Genomic DNA, 23,646 nt, shown 5'->3' with positions numbered 1-23,646 from the left:
TAAAGTGGTGCTAAGATAAATGTAACTTTACATATGTGGGTTTTTTGTATCATAGGAGCCTGTTTACATATTATTCCATGTGTAGTTGAGTTCAAAAGTATTCATTACTTGTGCTTCTGTTTTATAGGACAAGAGGTTTTGGCACTCCTGGGGCAGCTGAGGCTGGGCATCAGTCATCCCAGGAAAACCCAACGCCACAGCAGACCACTGAAGCACCCTCAGCACTCGAAGGCTGAGGAGTGCCCTGTCCTGACCAGCTCAGAGGACGCTTTTATGTGTCTGCTTCTTCTGTGCTAGTCGGTCAGTGGCGCTCCTCACACGCACCAACACACAGAAGAAGCTGTCCCCACATTATTGCATGTATGCACAGTCTATTCATGTCAGATAGATAATAATAATAATAAAATAACTTAAAATAAGTGTATAAAGAGACATTAAAAATTTGATTAAAAATTAATTAAAAAAATTATTAAAATTAAAAAAATTAAAATTATAATTCTCATAATATTACATGTTGATATAAATAAAAAGGTGGAATGGTTTAAATTACCTTGTGCATATCCAGTGTTATTTCTCCTCATTTAATTCACACTAAATCATAATTAATTATAACTTTCTGTACTGACTGTGTACTAATACATCACACACTGATACAAGTACAAGGGAACAAGATGTAAGTTTGGGAATAGGGGCTCAACAGTGTGGGAACTTAAAATGAAATTATACTGTAGGTATTTTTAAACTTGTGTATAGCTATTCTGTGATTACAGGCTACAATATGATCATTATTGAGCAACAAAGCTGCAGGTTTGAGGGAAGATGGTGTAATGAGTTCTGTGGCATTTTATAAACCTGCTCTATTCATTTCAAAATGATCCTGTAATACTTTGAAAACATTGGAGGGATACAGGTGATAACAATGTGAGTATCTGCAAATGGTATAGTTTATATCTGTAGGGTACATTTGTGTTTTTACAAACAAACAGGACACACTGCAGTTCTATGGCCTATATGTTACTGTGTATGTTGTAAAGTAAACCTATGTACATTTTGGGGTACACCAGTGTGCAGGTTTATGTGGATTTACACAGTGTGATGTTCAATGTGGAGTACAGGATGTAGAAGATGATGGATTTTATGTCCCGTCACAGTATAACTGTCATGAACAATAAAAGACACAAATAATACAGTCATTCAAAAACATAATTGAGAGTCTATAAAAACAAATGTAACTATGAATCATTTTCAAAACAACTAATTTTTAATTTAGACATTTAGCACACAAATACACATATACATATGAGATTGGAGTTAAAGTATGCAGTTTTAACATTTATGCATTTTATGTTTTTCAAAACCTGTTTCTTATTTTGCCTACTTGACAGAAGACAGTGCACAATGTTAGTTGCTCAATTTCAGATTTTATTTCCAGCACAAAGCTTTGAGTTAATAGACCTTGTGATTTTCACCTGTTTTTCTCAGACCACACTGTGCTGTCCCTTCCTGTCAAATAACTGTGGAAAATTCCATGAAAAACATAGCAGTAGCACACATCCAAAAACATTTAAGGCAGGTGCTAGTAAAAAAAAATAGCAATAAACAACATGAAAAGAGTCTGCATAGTGTTGCTGCCTTAAGTGCAATTTATTAGCACATCCACAAGTAATGTTCGGAGCTGAATACTCTTCTTCAGACTTAGCAAAATGTGTAAAGACACCATCTTTAAATACATATGCTAGAGTCACATGGCAGTCACATGATGATACAGGTGAAATACAAAATCCCCACAAATAAATACAAAATCTATACAATAAATCAATGTATGTGAAGAAAATAGTAAGCCAAATAGTTACCATTTAAAGTTTACAATTTACTATTTTTACTATTTGATCTATCTGTCCATGTAGTAATGTATTGTTCCTTATGATCTGTGTATTCAGTGGACCCCTGATGTACTTGGTGTGTTGTTCCTGTCCTCTATGAGTAATGGTGGATATTGTTAAGTCCTATAGAAGTATTGGAGACATCCTATTGAATATGGAGGCGCCTCTATTCAGATCTAACCATATAGAAGGTATGATGACCTCTGGCCTGATGTTTTTTCTTATGTGCTCCAAGGTCTTTTCTCTTTATATAAAAATGTACATGTGCTCTTTCTTAACATACAGCCCTATCTAGATAGATAGATAGATAGATTGATTGATAGTCTATCTATCTATCTATAGATATATATTCTTTGTGTGTGGAATATAACCGCTGGTATTCTTCTGACTTCATGTGTGTTTATGTACCATCTTAAATCCTTGTTAATGTAATGTTTGATTGTTTATCTATCTGTTTTTTCGCTCTCCTTCCATAACGTTAACGTTTGCATGTCTGCCGACCGCGGTACTTCCGGTGTTCAGAGGGCAACCCTGTATTAGACGTCACAACGCTATGAACTGTGGGTAATTTCCTTAACGTAAGTCAGCATCGATGCTGACCTACAGTAAGGGGGCATAAAGGGCTCACTCACTGACTCACTGACTTGACGATTTGACAATGGGACAGCCCTCACACACTCACGCACTTCACATGAATGCGCCTCTAAGTCAGTGAGTCTGTAAGGGATCGGATTGGAATTGGGCCCAAGTTAGCCGACTGCATGACATGAACGTGAGATGACGTTTCACGGCCAAATCAAATAACCAATCGGAGGAGAGCCCTTCTAGCCAATCAGAGGCGGAAAAGGCGGTACCTTCCGCTACCATCCCATAGCTATATCACTGCTACCATCCTACTGAAAAAAAAATATCCTCACCCGCCATCGGGTATCTCGAGCGCCCTTAACCAACCCTGCGTAACTTACGTGTGTAGCAACACAAGTTTTCAGCAGTGACCTGTGTCCCGACTTGGAAGCAAAGGTAGGTTACACTTGTGGTTAGGAGTTACATTTTAAAATACGTTTTGTTTAGCGTACTTCTGTAAGCTCACGTTAGCCAGCTAACAAATGCTGCAGATACTTCAGACGTGTTGTTTTGACGTCCCTAACAATAACGTAACTGTTACTGTAGCTGACATGTTTGAGCCAAGCAACTTGTTTGCCTTATGTCAGAGTGACATTAATCCTTTGCTAATGTTAGCGTTAGCCTAATGTCAGACAGCTTGGTATGGACCAAGGTACCTTTTAGTCCAAAATATTTTTACTCTAGTTTACTTCAGACTCTGGTTTACTTGGCTGTTAGCCCTGGAATAAGTAAATAATTTGTACTTTGACTCAGTTTCAGACTCAGAGTCTAAAGTCTGAATGTCATCATCACAGCAGTCAGATATGAATGCACTGTTGGAAGCTATTACACCTCTAAGGGTTCTGTGTAGTTTATTTTTCTGTATTAAAGCAGACTGGTAGAACCTTCCCAGAGAAAATAAAAATAAAAATAAAAATTTGGCCTCTGGTATACTGTCTAACCTTTAAAATTCAAGCCCAAGCGATGAACAGTTAAAATATTAAGCAATGCTGCAGGGCTGAAGCTATCAAATGTTTTTATTCATTAATCCAGTTATCATTTTGTCTGTGAGCTCAATACAGCTTTGCACAGCCAAAGGTGACATCTTCAAATGTCTTGTTCCACATTCAGTTTTAAATTATATGTGATAATGAAAAGCAGTAAACTCACCCATGTAAGAGGCTGGAATAAGAATATTTTGCTTAAAAAAATCACTGAAATGATTAATCAATTATCAGAATAGTTGTGGCTTATTTATTTTACTTGATTGAATAATAATTTCAGCTCAAATTTGCTGTCAAATATAGAAAAGTGGGAGTTCTTTTGGGGTCATCCTTGGAAATAAAGACTAATGAGCTGATAAATACAGACAGGTGAGATGTTGCAGCTCTGTACAGGCCACCAGTTTCTGTTATAACATCTTTTAGAATTCACTTTTCTCCCTAATAGGCATTTAAAACAGCTTATTAAAGCCTTGAGCTGAAACAATCAACTCTAAATCCCAAGTTGATTAATCAGTTGGTTGATCAACATAAAAGTAGGCGATGTGCAACAATTTTGATGATAATTTTTTAAGCAAAAATGCCAAAAATTCACCAATTCAAGCCTCTGAAATGTGAATATTTGCTGTTTTTGAGTCTTCTTGGTAAACATAAATCCTCTTAGGTTTTGGACTGTTGGACAAAACAAGTAATTCAAATACATCAGTATGGGCTGTGTTGGGCTCTCACTTTTGAAGAGTAATCAACAATGAAAATAATTTTTAATTGCAGCCATAATGACATTTGTAAATAGTTTTGCTCTGGAAAACTTGACATTAATATCAGCAATTCATTGTGAATTTCCTAATAACATCAAAGTATCTGATATGAACCCCTCATCCCCTCTGCTATTGGTTTTGCATTGCATTTCAATAACAATCTCTCTCACAGTCTGTTACCATGGCACTGGCTGGAGTGAGAGTTATCGAGCTGGCGGGTCTGGCTCCAGCACCCTTCTGTGGCATGATCCTGGCGGACTTTGGAGCCAAGGTGATCCGTGTGGACCGGACCAAGGTCGGCATGTCTTTGGACACACAAGGGCGGGGGAAACGATCTGTGGCCATCAACTTGAAGAAGTCAGAAGGTGTTGCCCTGCTCAGGAAGCTCTGTGTCCAGTCTGATGTGGTCCTTGAGCCATACCGCAAAGGTCAGCCCATCAGCACTGTGATAGCCAACCATATGATAGCTGTCATCAGCTCTGTTATACAGAATGGTTAGAGTCAGCGGTGAAAGAATAAGCATTCCTTATTCTAAATAAAAACACAAATGCATGTATACAAAAGTATAGTAGTAATAAGTAAAATAATTTGAATTCCTGTTTAAGTAAAAGAACAGGTATGATCAGCAATGTGTGCTTAAAGTATCAAAAGTAAAAGTATTTTTTCTGCAGAAAAATGTTAGAATATATTCAATTATTACATTTATGTGAAATTGGATTATTAATGAAAGAAGAGAGACTGAAAAAAAATAATTCTGCACAAATGATTTGTCATTCCTTTTTATTTCAGACTTCTCTTCATTTTTTGCTTTTTGTGAAATAATGGATACCTTTTCCTCTTTGAGCCTCAGTCACTGAAATGAAAACCTTAAAAGGGGACCCCAGATTTGCTTTGGGCAGGCTGTCGCCACAGTGTTCTAATATAGTTATAGATTAACTTTCTTTTTTTTCTTTCTTTCTTTTTTTTATTGGTGAAATTATGTGACATAGAGGACAAATACATTACACCAAGTGGAGTACAAACAGTGGACATACAGTACAAACAACAACAGAAAACAACATAAAGTTACAATGATACGTATATAGGTAGGGGTGTGTGTGTGTGTGTGTGTGTGTGTGTGTGTGTGTGAAAAACAGATGGTATGGTATTATGATGTCCAATATGGAATAGATAATATAATAAAAATAAATAAATTATTAAAGTAAAAATATAAATTGGAAAAAAGAGGAAGAAAAATAATAATAATAAAAAAATATATATATATAATAATACCTAATAATGTAAGATAAAATAATATAATACGAGGTAATATAAGACATTATAATATAATATAGCACATTATAATATATAATAATATACTGTAAGATCATATGATATAATATAACATAACATAATAATCCACTATGATATAATACGATACATAACATAACCTAATATAATATAAACCGATATATCATGATAATGACCATACCAAGAATAATTATTGGAATTATTAGAATTATAATTGGCAATTCATATTGCAATGATATTATATATTGCATTGATTAACTTTCTTCTAACCACACAGGTGTGATGGAGAAGCTGGGCCTGGGTCCACAGGAACTGTTAAAGGAAAATCCTCGTCTGATCTACGCTCGGTTGACGGGGTACGGACAGAGTGGATCCTATGCAACCGCAGCTGGGCATGACATCAACTACCTCGCCATGTCGGGTAATAACATGCACACAATTGTTACATTACAGACTAATGGGATGGTGTGTTCTTATAGTCAGAGCAAGATAATAGAGGAAAAGATAACCACTCTTTGTGTTAGGCTGGCTCTTGTTTTTCTCTGTGTGCTTATGTTTTCTTTAAAAGCCATGCCTGTTTATCTTTCCACGACCTTGAAAACAAGAAAACAAATATTGATTGCTGAGTGTCAGTGTATAATAACCTTAGTTACTTTCTGCATAAACCTTTTTCTTCCATATGATTTCATTTTCCAACACGTTTGTTTACCAAGTGTTCAGTAACAGTTAGTATGACCTTGGAAACATGCAAGAAAAACAACATAGCGGAAGGAATGAAAGAACAATGGAGGAAGAAATAACATAAAGCAAATCAACACCAACCAGTAATATCAGTCTAAATGATTGGTTGATATAATAAAACAGCTGATATTTTAATGTCTTCATATGCTTGTCAATTAGTCTGTGTTTTTTGCAGCACATAATGTAATTCCTGTCCTTGTCTAAAAAGGAATAAAAGGATTGATGACTTCAGTGCAAATTAATGCAAAAAAATCTCTCCTATTCCCAGAAAATTAAGCCCCTTTCTCTCCAAACAAAAACCCCACTAACACCCACTAACATCTGGCTTTTGTAATTAATCAGAAAGGTTACAATCAGCATTTACTTCTGGGACAGATGGCTCTGCCGTAGTCACAGTTATTCATTGGCTCCAGCTCTGATCAGCTCTGATTAGCAGGGATGGAAATATGAAACTTGGGTGTAAGTGCTAATTTTAGACCCTTTGCCAGTGTATTGCAGTGACCAGAGCATGTGAGTGGAGCGGAGCGGAGCGGGAGCGGAGCGGGGAGCGGGAGGATTTTGTGTTGAGCGAGGAGCGGCTATTTTTTTAAAAGGTGGAGCGGAGCCTTATCTCTCGCTCCAATTTCGCTCCGGTCGCTCATGCCCCACCCAGAATGCATCTTTGCACCTGCGCATACCCACACTATTTTCTTTCAAAACTATGGAGTTTACTGTGTAGCCTACTTCAGAAAAGAAACTGAGAAGAGAAGCAGCGGTACCTTGGAGAATGGTCCCTAACTGTGGGGAGAGGCGAGAGGGCTTCGGAGGTCGGCCGCTTAACCTGGTCTGTCTTCTCTACACTTTGACTTATTTCCACCCTGCCAGCGGTACCGTGTAGAATGGTCCCTAACTGCAGGGAGAGGGCTTCCTGGAGAATCTACCAAGCTCGTGTTTTATTGGTGCTGTAGCATTTTTCCGACCTCTCATTAGTCTGACGTCCCGTTGTTCAGATATGTGATTATTACTGTATTTGTGTACCATAGAGGATCAGCAACGCAACAAAAGTAGGCTACTGGTCGAGATTCAAGTGTCATAGAGAGGAGAGAATGAAACACCATAACCTCCTGTTATTAACTCTGGGGTTGGGGTTGTGTGGGGAGCTCTCTGCGGTGCTGAACGGCTCCTGGCGGGCGTATTTCTGCCTTGATGGTGCGCCGCGACCGGCTCTGGGTCAGCTGGGAAAGGCTTGAGGCGAAGCAGGCTCACGGTTTATGTGTTTGCCACTTTCTTTTTCATTTTAACCCACACCATGATCTTTTCCTGACCCTAACCAAGTGGTTTTTGTGCCTAAACCTAACCAGACCTTAACCACAGGGCATCATGATGATTTTGGAACAACGGGACTTGGGAACAATGGGTTTAATATGGTCGGAACAATGGGATGTCGGACCAATGGGCTTTCAGAAAAATGGGCAGACCCTGTTTTATTTGTGAATAGAAGATTACAGGTTAGGGTAGTACGACGCAGTTTTTTTGAGTGGAGTGGTGAGTGAGTGGAGTGGGATAAAATTTATGATGGAGCGGAGCAAAGAATGCACAGAACCAAGCGGAGCGGACGAGCGGCGCAAAGTGACACATCTGCGAGCGAGGAGCGGAAATTTTCACCCACTCCGCTCCACTCACATGCTCTGGCAGTGACGCACCATCACAAAATACTTCCTGCCTGATTCTTCTCTAGTTCTGTGTTCTGCTAGTGTCCTTGTCACTACAGGTAGCATGAGGCAGTACCTGCAGCCCCATCAGGTTGCACAGGTAGTCCAGCTCCTCCAGGATGGCACATCCATATGTGTGGTGGTTTGCTGTGTCTCCCAGCACAGTCTCAAGAGCATGGAGGAGATATTAGGAGACTACCATTACACAAAGAGAGCTGGACAGGGCTGTAGAAGGGCATCAACCCAGCAGCAGGACCAGTATCTGCTCCTTTGTTTAAGGAGGAACAGGAGTAGCACTGCCAGAGCCCTACAAAATGACCTCCAGCAGGCTACTGGTGTGCAGGTTTCTGACCAAACTGCCAGAAACAGACTCCATGAGGGTGCCATGAGGGCCTGATGTTCTCTAGTGGGACCTGCGCTCACAGCCCAGCATCATGCAGCTCAACTGGCACTCGCCAGAGAACATCAGATTTGGCAGGTCTGCCATTGGCACCCTGTTCTCTTCACAGATGAGAGCAGGTTCACACTGAGCACATGTGACAGGCGTGAAAGAGTCAGGAGACACTGCGGCGAAGGTAATGCTGCCTGTAACATCATCCAGCATAACCGGTTCGGCAGTGGGTCAGTGATGGTTTGGGGAGGCATGTCCTTGGAGAGTCGCACAGACCTCCATGTCATAGCCAACAGCACCCTGCTGTTAGGTACCATGATGAAATCCCCAGAGCGATTGTAAGACCTTAGGCTGGTGCAGTGGGCCCTGGGTTCTTCCTGGTGCAGGACAGTGCCCATCCTCATGTGGCCAGAGTGTGTAGGCAGTTCCTGGATGATGAAGGCATTGATGCCATTGACTGGCCCTCTAGTTCCCCTGACCTAAATCCAACTGAGCACCTGTGGGACATTATGTATTAGTGCATCTAACACCACCAAGTCACTGATGCCCTGATTCAGGTCTGGGAGTGCATTCCCCACACACGGGGGCCACCTACACACTACCGAGTCACATTATGAGTTGCTGTGATGAAAAGTTGGATCAGCCTGTGATTTTCAGTGTGATTTTTAAAATTGCATCAAAACTAAACAGTAACAGTGAATTTAACTTCATCTGGAGTGAAGGAAAAAGTGGAAATATAACTTTTGAGAAAGCTGCTGTAACTAGCCAGGACCTATCTTGCACAAGGCCCTTTGTAGTATCAGTTCAATAACAGAGAAGAAGAAAGACAAGAGAAACGTTACATGCTGGTTTAACAGGGTAAGCAATTATTTTGTCAAACTAAATTGAAAAGAATCTTCTAAGATGGTCTTGTTTAATCAAAGCTGCATTCATTAAGTTACCAATTAATGTTCTTTTGCTTTCGGGGCTGAGGACTGACAGTTACTCCATCAGTATTCATATTACATTTAATGTGAAGCTTTGTCTCCTCATGTCTGTCACAGGCCTTTTATCCCGGCTGGGTCGTAGCGGAGAAAAGCCCCATGCCCCATTGAATCTGATAGCAGACTTTGCAGGGGGTGGTCTTACCTGTGCTCTGGGGATAATCCTAGCTCTGCTGGAGAGGACAAAGTCAGGGAAAGGACAGATCATTGATGCCAGCATGGTGAGCATGTGAAATTCACACATTTTCAGATAAATTCAGACCTGCGGACCTTTAAGAAGCAATTTACTGGAGTGCTTAAAGTGGCTATAATCAATATTTTATGATAGTAATGTATCAGATAACAATGTGAAAGGTCCCTTTTAGTGATAAACCTGCCGAGAATGATCATCTAACCCTTCAGCTTTCCTCAGCTTTACGGAATTATATATTGATTTTCAGCTCATTGTGTAGCCATCTAGCAACAGTTACTGTTTTGGTTTACCCTCATCACTTTTATAGCATCCTCTTCAGCCATGGCAGGCAGCTGTTTTCAGTGACAAAGCTCTAAAACCCCACTGTGCATTACCTGCTCAGCGACAAACAGTAGACAGACACAGTTGGCTAGTAGCTGCGGAAGAGAGTGTGGCATTGTAGCAGTTAAAGAGCCAGACAGTTCATTAAAGAGTTGCAAAAGACAGTGAGGTTTAAGTGTTTTCCTAAAGGACTGACAAAGGCATCCATGTGCAACACTGTGAATTGTCCTACTTTTCTCAGCTTTCGCTCACAAAACTTTCAAATTGGAGACAGACGGTAAATTTAAGTGTTTTTTCTCATAGTAGCAGCAGCCAGTACTGCATGTTAATGCCTAAAGCGTAACCTTCACACAAAGACAGCAAGGAAGGAAGTGAGACAAAAAGCCTGCTTCCCATCTCTATTGATTATTTTCCTTTACCCTTTCACTCTGTTTTCAAGCGGTGTTACGCCTGCTGTTGAGTAACCACTTAAATTTATCTCAGCCGCACACTGTGTCTTTTAATAAGGACTGATAGATGCATTTTGTTTGGTGGCTAGCTGATTGAAAGTTGCATTGCTACCTTAGTGTGAGTCATGCTCTCTCACCATTACCACATAAAAAGTTTAATGTGTTCAGTGCCCACACTCTAATCATGGCCACATATTTCTTTGTAAATCACAAATGTGTTTTTTATTGACTCAAAAACCATCAAATGTCAAGCTGACACTCGGAGTAACCCTAGCTTTCCCACAGACTATATATTTCATGCCTGAGTCTTGGTCTTAGCACAGAATAATTAAGAAAACTCTAAAGCCCCGACCAGTGACAGAGCTACCTTCTTGTCTACTGTGATTTGTCCCTGATGACTCACAGAGCAGTGGATGAAGACAGCTGAGCCATTTAAGAAACAGCACAAAGCACATTGTGTTACTTTTCCAAGGATTTGAACTTTCTCTGTTGATCTGGCACATACTGTTTGACTTGAGAGAAGTATTACACTTTTCATTAGAAGTGACAGTGACTGAACTGATTGCAATCAGCAGTAGAAACAACGGTGACCACCACCTCTGCAACTTTGCATGTACTATAGCATGGCGTTATGATTCAAACTTTGAAGGTGGCTGATTACATCTCACCAAAGGGAAAGATGTCAAGTTCAACATGTTCTTTTCAGTCAGTGTTTGATCAAGGCCCTTATTCATTCAGCATAAAAGCCTGTGCTCACCTGGAGATTTAAATACATTATGAGTAGCAGTGATGCTGCTAGGTGCACATGACTGCGTCCCTGATGCATTCAAATCTGAAAGGGCGCAGTAAACTCACTATCCATGCGCCTTGGGGATGCACTGTTATTTCCCCCAGTGTGCTTAGAAACACCGTTGTCGTGTGACTTTACTTATTGTGAAAGTGTTTCTCAGGTCACAAAAAAACCACAGAGAGTGAAACTTGAATTTTGGATGTCGGTGATGTGTCTGTGTTTTTATTTTGGTGCTCGGGACAGACCTGACCCCTGCCTGTCTGCCACGATACCCAGGTCTCTGAAGCTCGGTGTGCCAACAATAGCCTTTTAGTTTTAGGTTCATAAAATATATCCGAATTCATGAATATGTAAAATATTATCACAGACATTCTCGTAATCTGACATGCTGTATTCAATCATGTCAGTGACGATGGTGCTATACCGTCCACGGGTCACAGCGTGTTTTTTCCCTGATAATGCTACATTGTGATAATGTGATTGTGCCGCTGATTGATACTGTATTAACTCATTATGTTGAAATTAGACTTGCACCGATTACAATTTTTTGGGCCGATACCGATTTCCGATTTGCAGAGTGTTTGGATGGCCGATTCCAATTTCGGCCGATTCCAATTTAATTTTTTTCAAACCACTTTACAGCACACAAGATATTGCAATATTTTCTATCTTTGCTTTATTAGAACATTTTAACCAAGATACAACCACCACCTTTCAATAATCATCTCCAACAAACAAGCAAAAACAGTGACATGTTTCTTAACCTGTTAAGAAACATTTTCCTTTTTGCTCAAATATAACTTCAGGTACAGTATTAAAATAAATAAGTAAAAAAGGCATATATAAATAAAAACATAGATAAATAAAATAATTCTGGGTGTACAGCATTTGTGGGTAATTTCTTGAATAGACAAAAAAGTAAAAATATCTCCTGTGGAAAATTCACACAGGTCTCCAGGACGCACCTACCAGTAAGCACGCGGACACGCGCATCTTCGGCACATGGACATGCGCCTCATCAATTTCAAGCACCACAGTGCGGCAGTGAGAGCTCCGTAGTTCAGTTTAACACGGACAATTAACAACTTTCTTCTTCTCTCTTTTGATGCGTGTGCGTGAATGATTAAGGTGAGACGCCGCCCATGTTTCACTTCCTAACATCACCCAAGCTGTGAGTTGCACATGTGCGTGTGTGTGCGCTGTTGATGTTACACAATGTCAATCATGTGGCACGCCGGGAATTTGACCGGCGTTTTAAATTGGCATATTTTAGACTGACCGGCCGGTCACAGGTCGTGGCCGATCACGTGAAAACCGGCCCGATTCCGATTACTGCCAGTAAATCTGTGCAAGTCTAGTTGAAATAATCTGTATGTTCTAATACCCATACTACCATACTATATAGTATGCCAGAAAAATATTGAGTATGTCCCAATACATAGTATAGCCAATGCAGCATGTCAAAAATACCAGGATGTTCTACTACATCCAGTCTGATTTTGCCTTGTGCAAGCCAGCATGCTTTTCTGGCTTTTCCTACAATCCTCTACACAGCAGACGATACCTCACATCAACTGAGCCACAAACAGATGGCAGCTTGACAGCTTCTTGACAGCTGACTGACAGCTGTCAAGAAGCAGCAATGACGGATGATAGCACATTTAAGTAACTGATGACCAGTTGAACAACAATAATAGGAACATTATTTAACTGAACAAATTAATCACAGAGACACAATGGTCACAAACAGCAAAATAAATGATAAAATAACAATGAAACATAAATGCATATGTAATTTCAATGTTGCAAAAATAATATGTTAGAATCTGTAATCTCTGCAGTTAAAACTTTAAAGTTAAACTACAGGCATTGCAAAGTAACAGCAGAGCTCTACGGGTTGATATTCATCTCTGGTGAACTTTGTAAGTGGCATTTGAGTTATCTCCAAGGTAATGGATATAAAAGCAAGAGGGTCAAAGTTCAAGGCCTCATGTTATGAAAAAGTAGTATGTCCCAATTGTGTCCATACTGCATGCAACAGTATGTACTCTTTAAGAGCAGCTGCAGTACCTACTAGAAGTTAAAAGAAAAAGTATACGATTCAGAACACACCTACAATTTCAAATAGCGGACCCCATATTCATACCGTATTTATCATAAATCTTGTGCAAGACAAGGTCCTGTTTTGTTTATAGTCTCAATAAGTGAAAGGGAAACATAAAGACTCTTCTCCGAATAAAAGAGAATCAGCATATCTCTCAAAATAATAAAGTAATATTATATCTTATTTAAATTTGTATGAATTATTCATAGATATTCTATTTCAATGGGATTATCACATATTATACAACAGTTAGTTCCGGTCCTGCAATCTGATTGGTCGAGAGACAGTAAAACTGTGATGATATTGGAGTACAACATCACGGTTATTTCACTGTGTATGTATCACTCCGCCTCACAGCTGATTGCAATCAACAATCAAATCAAAACTGACGGTTAGTGTCAGTTAGGTCAGCAGTTGCGTTGCATCCCTGGAAAAGTATTTAAACAAACTTCCACCAGATGCAAATGCCCTTTATCTGAAGCCCAGGGTGACAGCAGTTCACACAGACAATATCTGGTACACTAAAGCTCCGCTGGGAATAAACTCACTCGCACAGATGCTGCCGAAGATGTGTAAAGAGGCGGGGACAACAGCTATCTGCACCAATCACAGCCTCAGGGCGACTGCCATACAGAAGCTGTCAGATGCGGGTCTTGAAGCAAGGGAGATCATGACAGTGAGTGGGCACAGGTATGATGTTGTTTTAACATAGCCTATGTGTAAAGTTAGTCTTCTAATTAGGAGTCGGGCCCTAAAATATACCTTTTGTCTTGCCGGTCTGAGAGCTTGTTAAAAAGCCTCTGGAAGCCATCCATGGAGAGCAGAAAACGATGGAGCAACATACTGTCAGATCAGAAGGCAGAGTCGGCTGTGCCTGTGAAGTGACAGTCCACCATGCAGTCACCAGAGACTTATTTCACCGGCTGCACAATTAATGGAAATGTGCAGATAAATGTGTATAAAGAGTAAGTGCCTGGCGCACCATGGTGACAGCAGAGTCCTGAGGGAACTATTTTTGTTGGCGGAAGACAAATAAAATGCTTAAATTATCTATTTTGTCCTCATTTTTCAACATTTCTTAATCAGCCTTGCTTATTTAACTGTTGAACTGTTGTATAAAAGCAATATCACACTCTAGCTCGTGATGTTATACTCATATATCGTCACGGCTGTGATTGTCTTTGGCACGAGGCCGCAAGCCGGGTGCCTATGACCAAATCACAGCCGTGACGATATACGAGTATAACATCACGAGCTAGAGTGTGATATTGCTTGTGCGAGTGTGATTGTCTTTGGCACGAGGCCGCAAGCTGGGTGCCTATGACCAAATCACAGCCGTGACGATATACGAGTATAACATCACGAGCTAGAGTGTGATATTGCTTAATTACAATCATATATCACATCTGATTTACCTGATACTGGGTAGATGATTTTGGTGATCTCTACACTCACACAAGATGTGACATTTGTATAATGTTTTGTATATAAAGATCTTGTAAATCAAGTTTGCAGTTGGAATTTTATTTGTTTAATTTTCAGATAGATTCTCAACATACATGAATATAACCACAACTGGAACCATAGAGTTTCACACTTCAGTTCAAAGACAAATTTTAATGGGAACCCACTCAAATGACCACATGTGAAACCTGTCCCCATCACTGGAGCAGGGAGCTGGTGTTTCACAGTTAATGTCAGTAGCGTATTCTTTGTGCAGTCTTTCTACAAGCTTTGCCAAAAAGCTTAGTACTCATCAAGTAATTGCCTCTTCTTAATATTATTGCAATCGCACAACATTTCACCTGCTGTGTGTCCTCTCGTCATGGACAAAAGGAGCTGCTTTCTGTATAAATATGCTGCCGATATCTACCTAATTCAACCTCTGCCACACTGAAAAAGCTATATCCTTGGACTGACAAACAGAAGTAATAAATGAATAACTTGTAACAGAAAAATGCATGCTCTTTTTTTCACTACAAACACGGCACTGAAAATGAATTTAGCTTACATTTATGATTTGTGTATGCCTAGAGTAATTATGCATAAAAAAGAGCTAAAAAATCTCTCACCCCCCCGCAGGTGGAAGGAGCAGCATATGTAGGTTCATTTGCATGGAAGTCTCGTAGCATTGGTATGTGGGACCATCCCAGAGGACAAAACATGTTGGACGGCGGAGCGCCTTTCTACGATACCTACAAGACTGCAGACGGAGAGTATATGGCTGTGGGAGCCATAGAGCCGCAGTTCTACGGAGAGCTGCTTAAGGGTAAGAAGTATGCAAACAGACTGGAGGCATTTTATTCAATGACATAAACCTCTTGTGGTCACTCATGTCACAATTGTGTCTGTGCCATGTAATGAATAATAGCAAAACCTCAGGGGGAAACTAAGGCACAGGAAGGACACAGCATAGAATGAAACACCCTCGTCTCCTGAGAACACTGACCTCTAAAAAACGTGATAGACTGGCAGCAGAAAAAAGCAGCAGGTTGAAATAAGGTTTGGACACTCATGCCTTTTCAAACCATAAACAAGATTTTGAAACGGATCCTCTGGGGATAAAGCAGAGCTTGGTGTATACCCAAAGTTATAAACAAGCGGCAACCTCCAGGGCCGTCTGGCTTATGAGTCAGATCCACTCCTTGCTCCTCCGCTGCTCCACTCCCTCGTCCAAATATGGTTGTTTCTGGCTCCAAAAAAACATGATGGCGACTGCTGAAATGCCGAACTTAAGGCTTCAAGACTGCAGTCCACAAACCAGTGGGTGACGTCACAGTAGCTATGTCCATTATATTATACAGTTTTATATAATCTGTGTTTATAAAGAGCAATAGCAGTGATGCACCGTGACATTGCTAACATCTGTGACAAATTCAATGCATCCTGTAAAAGGCTCAATGTAATCCTGTTACAGCTTTTTTTTACGGTTGTTTACACATTTCTCTTTACCAAATTCATCTTTTCAAAACAATTATTTTTCTGAGTGTGGGGACCACGGTTATCTGTACTAGGCCCACCCCTTCGCACAAGTCGGGGTGCTTGCATTGTATGTCACTACATACAATTCAGCACAATTTTTAATCATCCAAAACATCCAGCTCTCACACATCAAGATCAACTCTCGCACTACAAAACTGAGAACACGACAGAACATGGTGTCCACAAAAACCCCACCAACAAACACTAGCATTATAGTATCTTATCAACATTGTCTTTTGAAGTTTATTTTTTATTAATTTGTTTTTTACATGCATAAATAATCCCATAATGAATCAACCTCTTACCCCACAGCATATGTTACAGAAGTTATTTAAAAATACTCCAGTAGGCTTTTATTACCTAAAATCAAGTATTTCCAGTTATTTAAAATGAAACAGTATATAATATATATATTCACTGTGCACACATGTATAGGGTAGCTACAGATACAGTGTATATGATGTGGTGGTTGAGTTCAGTTCATGAAATTTAAAAGATGTTGAATGCATTTTATGTCAAAGCAATAAAAAGATCCACAGTGAAGTCCACTTTGACGTCTGTTGTGAAGACTGTGTGAAGACTTGTGGTGACCTCTGTTCTAAGATACTGAACATTTCAAAGTTTTGCATCATTTCACTATTGATCTTCCTCCCATTACATAACTCTCTTTCTTCTTTTCTCAGGCCTAGAGTTGGATGCTGGAGACCTACCTCCTCAAATGAGCATGGCTGGTTGGCCAGAGCTGAGACGCATCTTCACACAGCGTTTTGCTTCAAAAACACAGGCAGATTGGTCAAGGATTTTTGATGGCACTGATGCCTGTGTTACACCTGTGTTGTCTTTCGACCAGGTGAGCTCACACCCACATAACCAGGAAAGAGCTTCTTTCATGAAGGACCCCAGCGGGGAAGAGAGTCCCCGGCCGGCCCCGGTTCTCTCTCGGACTCCTGCGGAGCCTTGCCTTGCCCCTGACCCTGTTATTGGAGAACACACAGTGGAGGTCCTAAACGAGTACGGCTTTACATCGGCAGAGGTAGACCAGATGCTAACAGCAGGGGTCGTAGAGTGTAATGCTGTCAAAGCAAAGTTGTAGAAACATAATTGATATCAGTGATTGACTTTTAACATAAAAAGCACAATGGAGTGATTTTCAGGCAGACCTGCCTTTCAAATCATATCTCACAAAACTGTGAAGGAGTCAGAACAGGAATGTGGGGAAATGTTCTTTTAATGAACTGCAAATTAAAACTGAGAAAACAAGATAAGATACAAATGTGTTGAGATAGAATAAATGCTTCTCCATCTCACCGCATTCTCTTGGTATGGGGGCCAGGGAACCGGATGTACAAATGTGAAAGAGTTTACATATCACACCGACCTTAAGTGTAGAAGAGTCTTTGACAAGGTGAACGGCCTTCCTGTACACTCCCAGGATTCATGGATGCAGTTTGGGCTAATCAGTAGAACATAGTTTTTGATTTGAACATCTGCCTCCTCTTTTTTGGTGCCTCTGCTGCCCCTCAGTTTTAGGAGGAGATGTGCTAAGTTTTCCAGCCTTTCCATGTGCCAGAAGAACTTTTTCTTTGCACAGGTAATCAGTGGCACCAAAAATATCGTCTTTGCCTAATGAAATTTCTTGAGAAAATTGTGTTTGACTAATTAAATGTTTCATCTGAATACTAATAATGTATTAGATGAATTCCAGTATGGCTACTGGACCAACCTAAGCACTGAAACCGCTTGATTAAAGGTTGTAATGGTAGTTTCAACAGATTTTAACAAGGGTGCTGTCCTCTTTTTGTTAGATTTGAGTGCTGTATTCAGTACAATAATCATGGTATTCTAATAAATTGACTTAAGGAATATGTAGGTCTCTCTGGTGCACTACTTGACTGGTTTCACTTGCACTTGTCTGAAATAAAGAAAATTATACTGTAGGCGACTTTGTGAAACAGACATTTGACTTTGACTACTGTGTTTCACAAGGAAGCATCCTAGGTCCTGGGGCCGTATTCATAAAGCTTCCTAGCACTAAGAGTTGTTCCTTGTGACGAAATTCTTAGAATTGGGGCATTTTCTTAGAATTTCCCCTTAAAGTTAAGACTAGGTCCTTGTAAAGATAACAGTTATTCATAGGGCATTTTAGCCCTTAAAAGAGCTTCTAAGATGAAAAACTCTTAGGAGCAGGGAGGAGGACTTTTAAGAGGCTTAAGGGTTTCTTAAGCAGAGAAAATGGTGGAAACACGAAGAGCTGGAGGACAGTGAGTAAATGAAACACTACGGAGTAGACTGGGCAACGATAATATTTGTGGTTGATCTCATTAGGGGTATGCACACATTCCCTAAGCAATAACGCTATAATGCCAGAAACAAAATAATCACAGCACTAAGATATTTGAAAAACTGGAAAATGCAACAGAGCAGCAGTGATGACTTGAGTCTGTCTCAACCTTCCATCAGCAGAGTGATCACACTAACATTGGCAACACTTTCACAGTCAGCAGCTCATTTCATTTCCACTGGGTGTCCACACCTTGCAAGCTCACAAAAGGGTGTGTTTGTGACAACCAATCACATCTGTTAAAAGATTGCATCATTACTAGTAATGGGGTCGAACACAACTCTTCACTAAGGTAAATGTTTCTGTCCCTTCCTTGCTCAGAGTTGCGCTAAGAACTTTCCAAAATCTCTCCTAAGCTAGGACTCCTTACTGAAAGTTTTTACGCTCTCTGAGAGTATTTTCAGAATTATTGACTTTCATTTCGCTGAGGAAGACCTACAGCCTCTGGAGCTTGGATGTAGTGTCCCCCATATTAAGACAAATTTCACATACTAATCACATACTGAATGTACAAGTATCAATCACCACAGTTCAGTTATTTCTCCCAGAAACATAACACTAATACGTAATTGCATATACTGTTAGTGTTGCAGCTCCCTCCGTGATAAACAGTGAGTCCCTGAAGTGAACAAAGTAATTAATTAAGCAGAATATATAATTGAAATACAAGCTAAGTGTTTATTATTCTTCAGAAGAAGAATATACCTCAGGGGACAAACTAGTTTGCTGTGGATTGTGTTTACTCATCAGTAGCATTTTGTACATTGAAATTTATTCAGTTGATGTCACTTGTGCAGCAGTTATTCAGTCACTACACTGCAGCCTGGTGGTGCTGCCAAAGGTTTAAATGATTACTTTTTAATGATTGAATGTTCAGACACTCTGTGGAGAGACGCCTAATGATAATTAATAAACATCATTTATGTAAATCAAATGCAGCATGTCTATATTTCAAATGTTTTTCTGGTGTTTCCAGAGTCAGCACACCTTTATTTCAGTTAGGATTATTGCAATACTAAATTAGCAATCACCTAGAGATACATGTTAATTCAAACTTGGCTGTGTAAAATCTTTGTAAAATAATTAAATAAAATGCAAATGTGTCCTCGTGCATGAAATACTGTCACTTATCCCACTATGAACACCTGTTGTGAAGGAAAGGTGACTAGAAACAGGCAGCAGCATGACACTGAAACAGTATGAGAGAAACTGAATGTAGGAATGACTTTTGTAGCTGAACAGTGAGTTTATGGAATTTACGTAATAGGATATAGTGCAGATTATAGATTTTTTCCATTGTGTGTGTTGCCATGAGCCAATTTGTTAGAAGCTGTAAAAGGTCAGCATCAAGAACATCATGACTTACAATGAACTGCCTCATCAGGAAACTCAAATGTGGCTCTGAAAAGAGCACAAACATCTTTTTCTTTTAGACTTGAATAAAATAATACAGATGTTACCTGGGTTTCAAGTTCAAATCAGCAGATAGCTGAAATGGGCAAAAGTTTAAAAAGTCAGTTCACTTAAAACTTTTCTGACTTGCCACTGATGGTATTCAGCTGTGTGGGTAGTTTTGGTTTTCTTAGTCAAGGTCTGACTCGGAGATATGTGTCTCTGAGATGAGGTGAGTGGCATTTATGTTGGTCAAATTGGTCTCCAAATGGCGTTTGGAAAAACTCAGCAGCATCATTTTAAAGCAGTTAGTCTGAATAACACTGTGATTCATCACAACCTCCAGTGGTTATTGACACCATGGATGGATTAACCTGAAAATATGCTGCACATTTAGACATAATAATAATTAGCTTTGTAAGTTTAGATCTCTAATCAACGAGCTTTCTAAATTACCAAAAATAATTGATTTAATCTGATCATTTGGCACTACCTCTATGACCCACAAGATGGTGCTCTAAAGCCCATGAGTGGGCTGTGGTCCCGCGCCGGAGAATAGCTAGTTTACACCAATATTTGTTTGCTAGCAATGGTTTTTTTAAGGTTATTTATTTGGCTTTTTGCCTTTATTATAGTGAGGATCGTCTAAGCTCCTCTGCTAGCAGTGTTCTTGACCGCCTTTGTTGATGTAGTGCTGCATGTATTCAAATGTTAATGCTCAGCTGTCCACCTGCATGGAGACATACCACTACAGCTGAGTGAGAAAATATGTTTTTTGTGATTTAGGTAAAACAACCCTTTAAAATTATATACATTTTGGGAAATTTGCTCATACGTGATCTAACTGAGAGTTAGATGAGAAGATCAGTACTTGTGTCTTGTCAGTCTTGTGTCTGTTTGGTAAATATGAAACCAGAGTCAGCAGGAAGTTAGTTTAGCTTAGCATAAAGACAGGATTTATGAGGAAACAGCATGCCTGGCTCATCTGCCTGAAGATTAAATATGTCTTCCAGCACCTCTAAATCTCACTAATCAACATGTGACATCTTGGTTGTTTAATTCATACAAAAACCGATACATAACAACAACAGTTGTCATGCCATCTGCTCGTCACTAAGCAACGTGCGGATGCTCCTGTGGTCTACTATCTTTATTACAGTGTGAAGATGTGCGTCACATCACAGCTTACATGATTGTTCTTACCCTTTACAACTGAGGTTTTCCCTCCAACAACAGCTCTGTTCACAATGTTATCTTTCACTTCATGAATGTACTATTACATATGTGGTTGTAGTATTTATCCTTAAGGCATGTGGGTATGTGAGGAATGTCAGCAGTGTGACTCCAAACATCTGACTCTCACCATGCCGGGCCAAACTCAGGCCAACTGACTGTAAGCATATAGCCTGAGATTAGTGCAGGCTTCAAACACTATTTGATATGTATGTGAGCTGAATTGTACAGAATAGTTTTGGCCTGTAAGATATAATTACCAGCAGGTATTCAGCTCACACACAGAGGACTCACAGAAAATATTAGAAGATTTCAAGCTCCAAGGTGTCACTAAATAGGTGAATTGAAGTTGTGCTTTTCAATGCATTATTTAAATGGAGGACATTTGTCATTTGATTTGCTGACAGACTGAATTTTTAACTTTTAACTTTTTTGTGCAATAGATTGCACAATCTTTATTAAGAAGGGAATTTAATTACATAACTTTTCTTTCCCCAACTTCTGGTGGTATAATGCTGCTATGCACATTTACTCAAGTACTGAACTTAAGTACAAATCCAGGTACTTCTTACTCACTCCAGTATTTAATATCATGTCACTTCCTTCTTATACTCCACTACATTTCAGAGGTTCAGAGGAAAATATTGTATTTTAACTCCATTACAATTATTTGATAACTTAAGTAACAAGTTTTACTTTACAAATTAAAATTTTTGCTCACAAATCACATGAAAATGTGCAAGTGAAGCTGAAACAATTAGTCAATTTTTCTGCACTGAGTACTTTTATTTTCAATACATTTGTTCTGGTTATACTTAAATACTTTTACTTAAGTAACTTTTTTTAATGCAGGGCTTTTATACATACATAATACATACAGTATTTTGACAGTATTTATTTCAGTTTAAAACTACGTTTTTAAGACAACTGGTACTTATGTCTGGGGCAACAGCAAACAGATTGTTTAAATTGTCTGCTGGTTCTTTTTTTCTTCATTAATCAGTTGATTGTTTTATTCGAAAAATTTCGCAAAAAAAGTGAAAAACAATTTCCATTATAATGACTTAAGTTGTTCTTTTATCTCAGACATGTTAGGATGTTACATACCTTGACATGTTTCGGCGGAAACGTCCAAGTGACACTTCCCTGAAGTCACTTGGTGGTGACCACTAAGCAACCACCAGTGTTGCTTAGTGACGAGTGACTTACATACTTTTACTTAAGTAACTTTTTTTTAATGCCAACCACCACCAAGTAACACTTCTGAGGAAGGCAGAAGTTTCCACTGAAACATGTCAAGGTATGTAACATCCTAACATGTCTGAGATAAAAGAACAGCTAAAGTCATTATCAGAAACTAAAGACATAATGAACCACCATTGAACTAATTTTCATTATAATTTCCCAGAGTCCTTAAATGTATTGTCACATCAGACCATCAGGCCAAAACCCAAACATATTCAGTTACCTATCATATATGACAAAGAAAAACATCAACTCCTCACATTTTAGAATCTAAAATCAGCAGGTGCTTGTCATTTTTAATTGAATAATGACTGAAACAAAATATACTGATTATCAAAATTGTTGCTGATCAATTTTCAGTCTATCTGCTAATGGAGGACGTCAATGAAGTAATACAATAGTATCCCTCCTTTGCTCTTATGTGCTGTTTTCAGCTCAGCTCACTTTGTCTCCTCTGCAACAGCAGACCTGACACTGTCAGACACTGAATGCTTTCATGGGGATTTTTTGCACTTTCTATACGTTGCTTATCTATATTTAAATGTTGCTATGTGCATATCTGTAATTTCCTTTGAACTGTCTGTGAAAGCAAGTATCTCTCTGGAGCAATAGGATTTAATTTAAAGCTAATCTAATGATGACAGAAGGAGGATTACACTTTAATCTGCCAGGTGATTGCACACATTGATGTGCATGTATATATCAGTGTGTGGACTCAGAACAATCTCACAGGCGATGAATCACGCCTGCGTTTTCTTTCATATTAACACATATCTGGCTTGCGTTTAAGAAATAGAAAATGACCTTTTCCTTCTGCTCCTACCTTTCTCTCTTCAGTATCAGTATCCCTCCCCGGGGATCACATGGAGTATCACTTGATTAGCTTAAAGTGCTGCTGTAGTCGACTACAGAAGAGCCCTTGTGATTTCATGGTTTGGTGACGAACTCATCCATCAGTACAAGTGGTTTTGGGGGGAGGGTACATTCTTGCATTGTTATCCAACAGTATGAACAATTTGGCCACCAAGTCAACTGAATACAGTGTAAATCAAAGACAGTCTTTTGAAATTATAAAATTTACATTTTCTCTTTTCCAGTCTTTTTAGCTACTTAGATAGATTTTGATGAAAGGTCCTCCCCATTCGTTAAAACTCTGCCTCCTTCTGTGATAGGTATTTACTTATATTAGAGGTGTGGTCACTCAACTCAACTCACTCCCAAAATACCATCTAATCATCTCCCAATGATTAAAGTC

General features: G+C 39.3%; 1 protein-coding gene across 1 annotated transcript; it reads left to right on the top strand.

The window, feature by feature from the left end:
* The first annotated feature begins 2,744 nt into the window (after nucleotides 1–2,744).
* On the top strand, nucleotides 2,745–18,043 carry amacr (alpha-methylacyl-CoA racemase). The gene is made up of 6 exons (XM_049559950.1): nucleotides 2,745–2,903; nucleotides 4,418–4,673; nucleotides 5,813–5,956; nucleotides 9,402–9,562; nucleotides 15,281–15,467; nucleotides 16,864–18,043. Exons 2-6 carry the CDS (start codon nucleotides 4,427–4,429, stop codon nucleotides 17,271–17,273), a joined length of 1,149 nt encoding a protein of 382 aa, XP_049415907.1. The 5' UTR covers nucleotides 2,745–2,903; nucleotides 4,418–4,426; the 3' UTR covers nucleotides 17,274–18,043.
* The last annotated feature ends 5,603 nt before the right edge of the window (nucleotides 18,044–23,646 follow it).

The sequence above is a fragment of the Epinephelus fuscoguttatus genome, linkage group LG18, assembly GCF_011397635.1.
Source record: "Epinephelus fuscoguttatus linkage group LG18, E.fuscoguttatus.final_Chr_v1".
Lineage (NCBI taxonomy): Eukaryota > Metazoa > Chordata > Actinopteri > Perciformes > Serranidae > Epinephelus > Epinephelus fuscoguttatus.
This window is presented reverse-complemented; position numbering and strand designations above follow the sequence as displayed.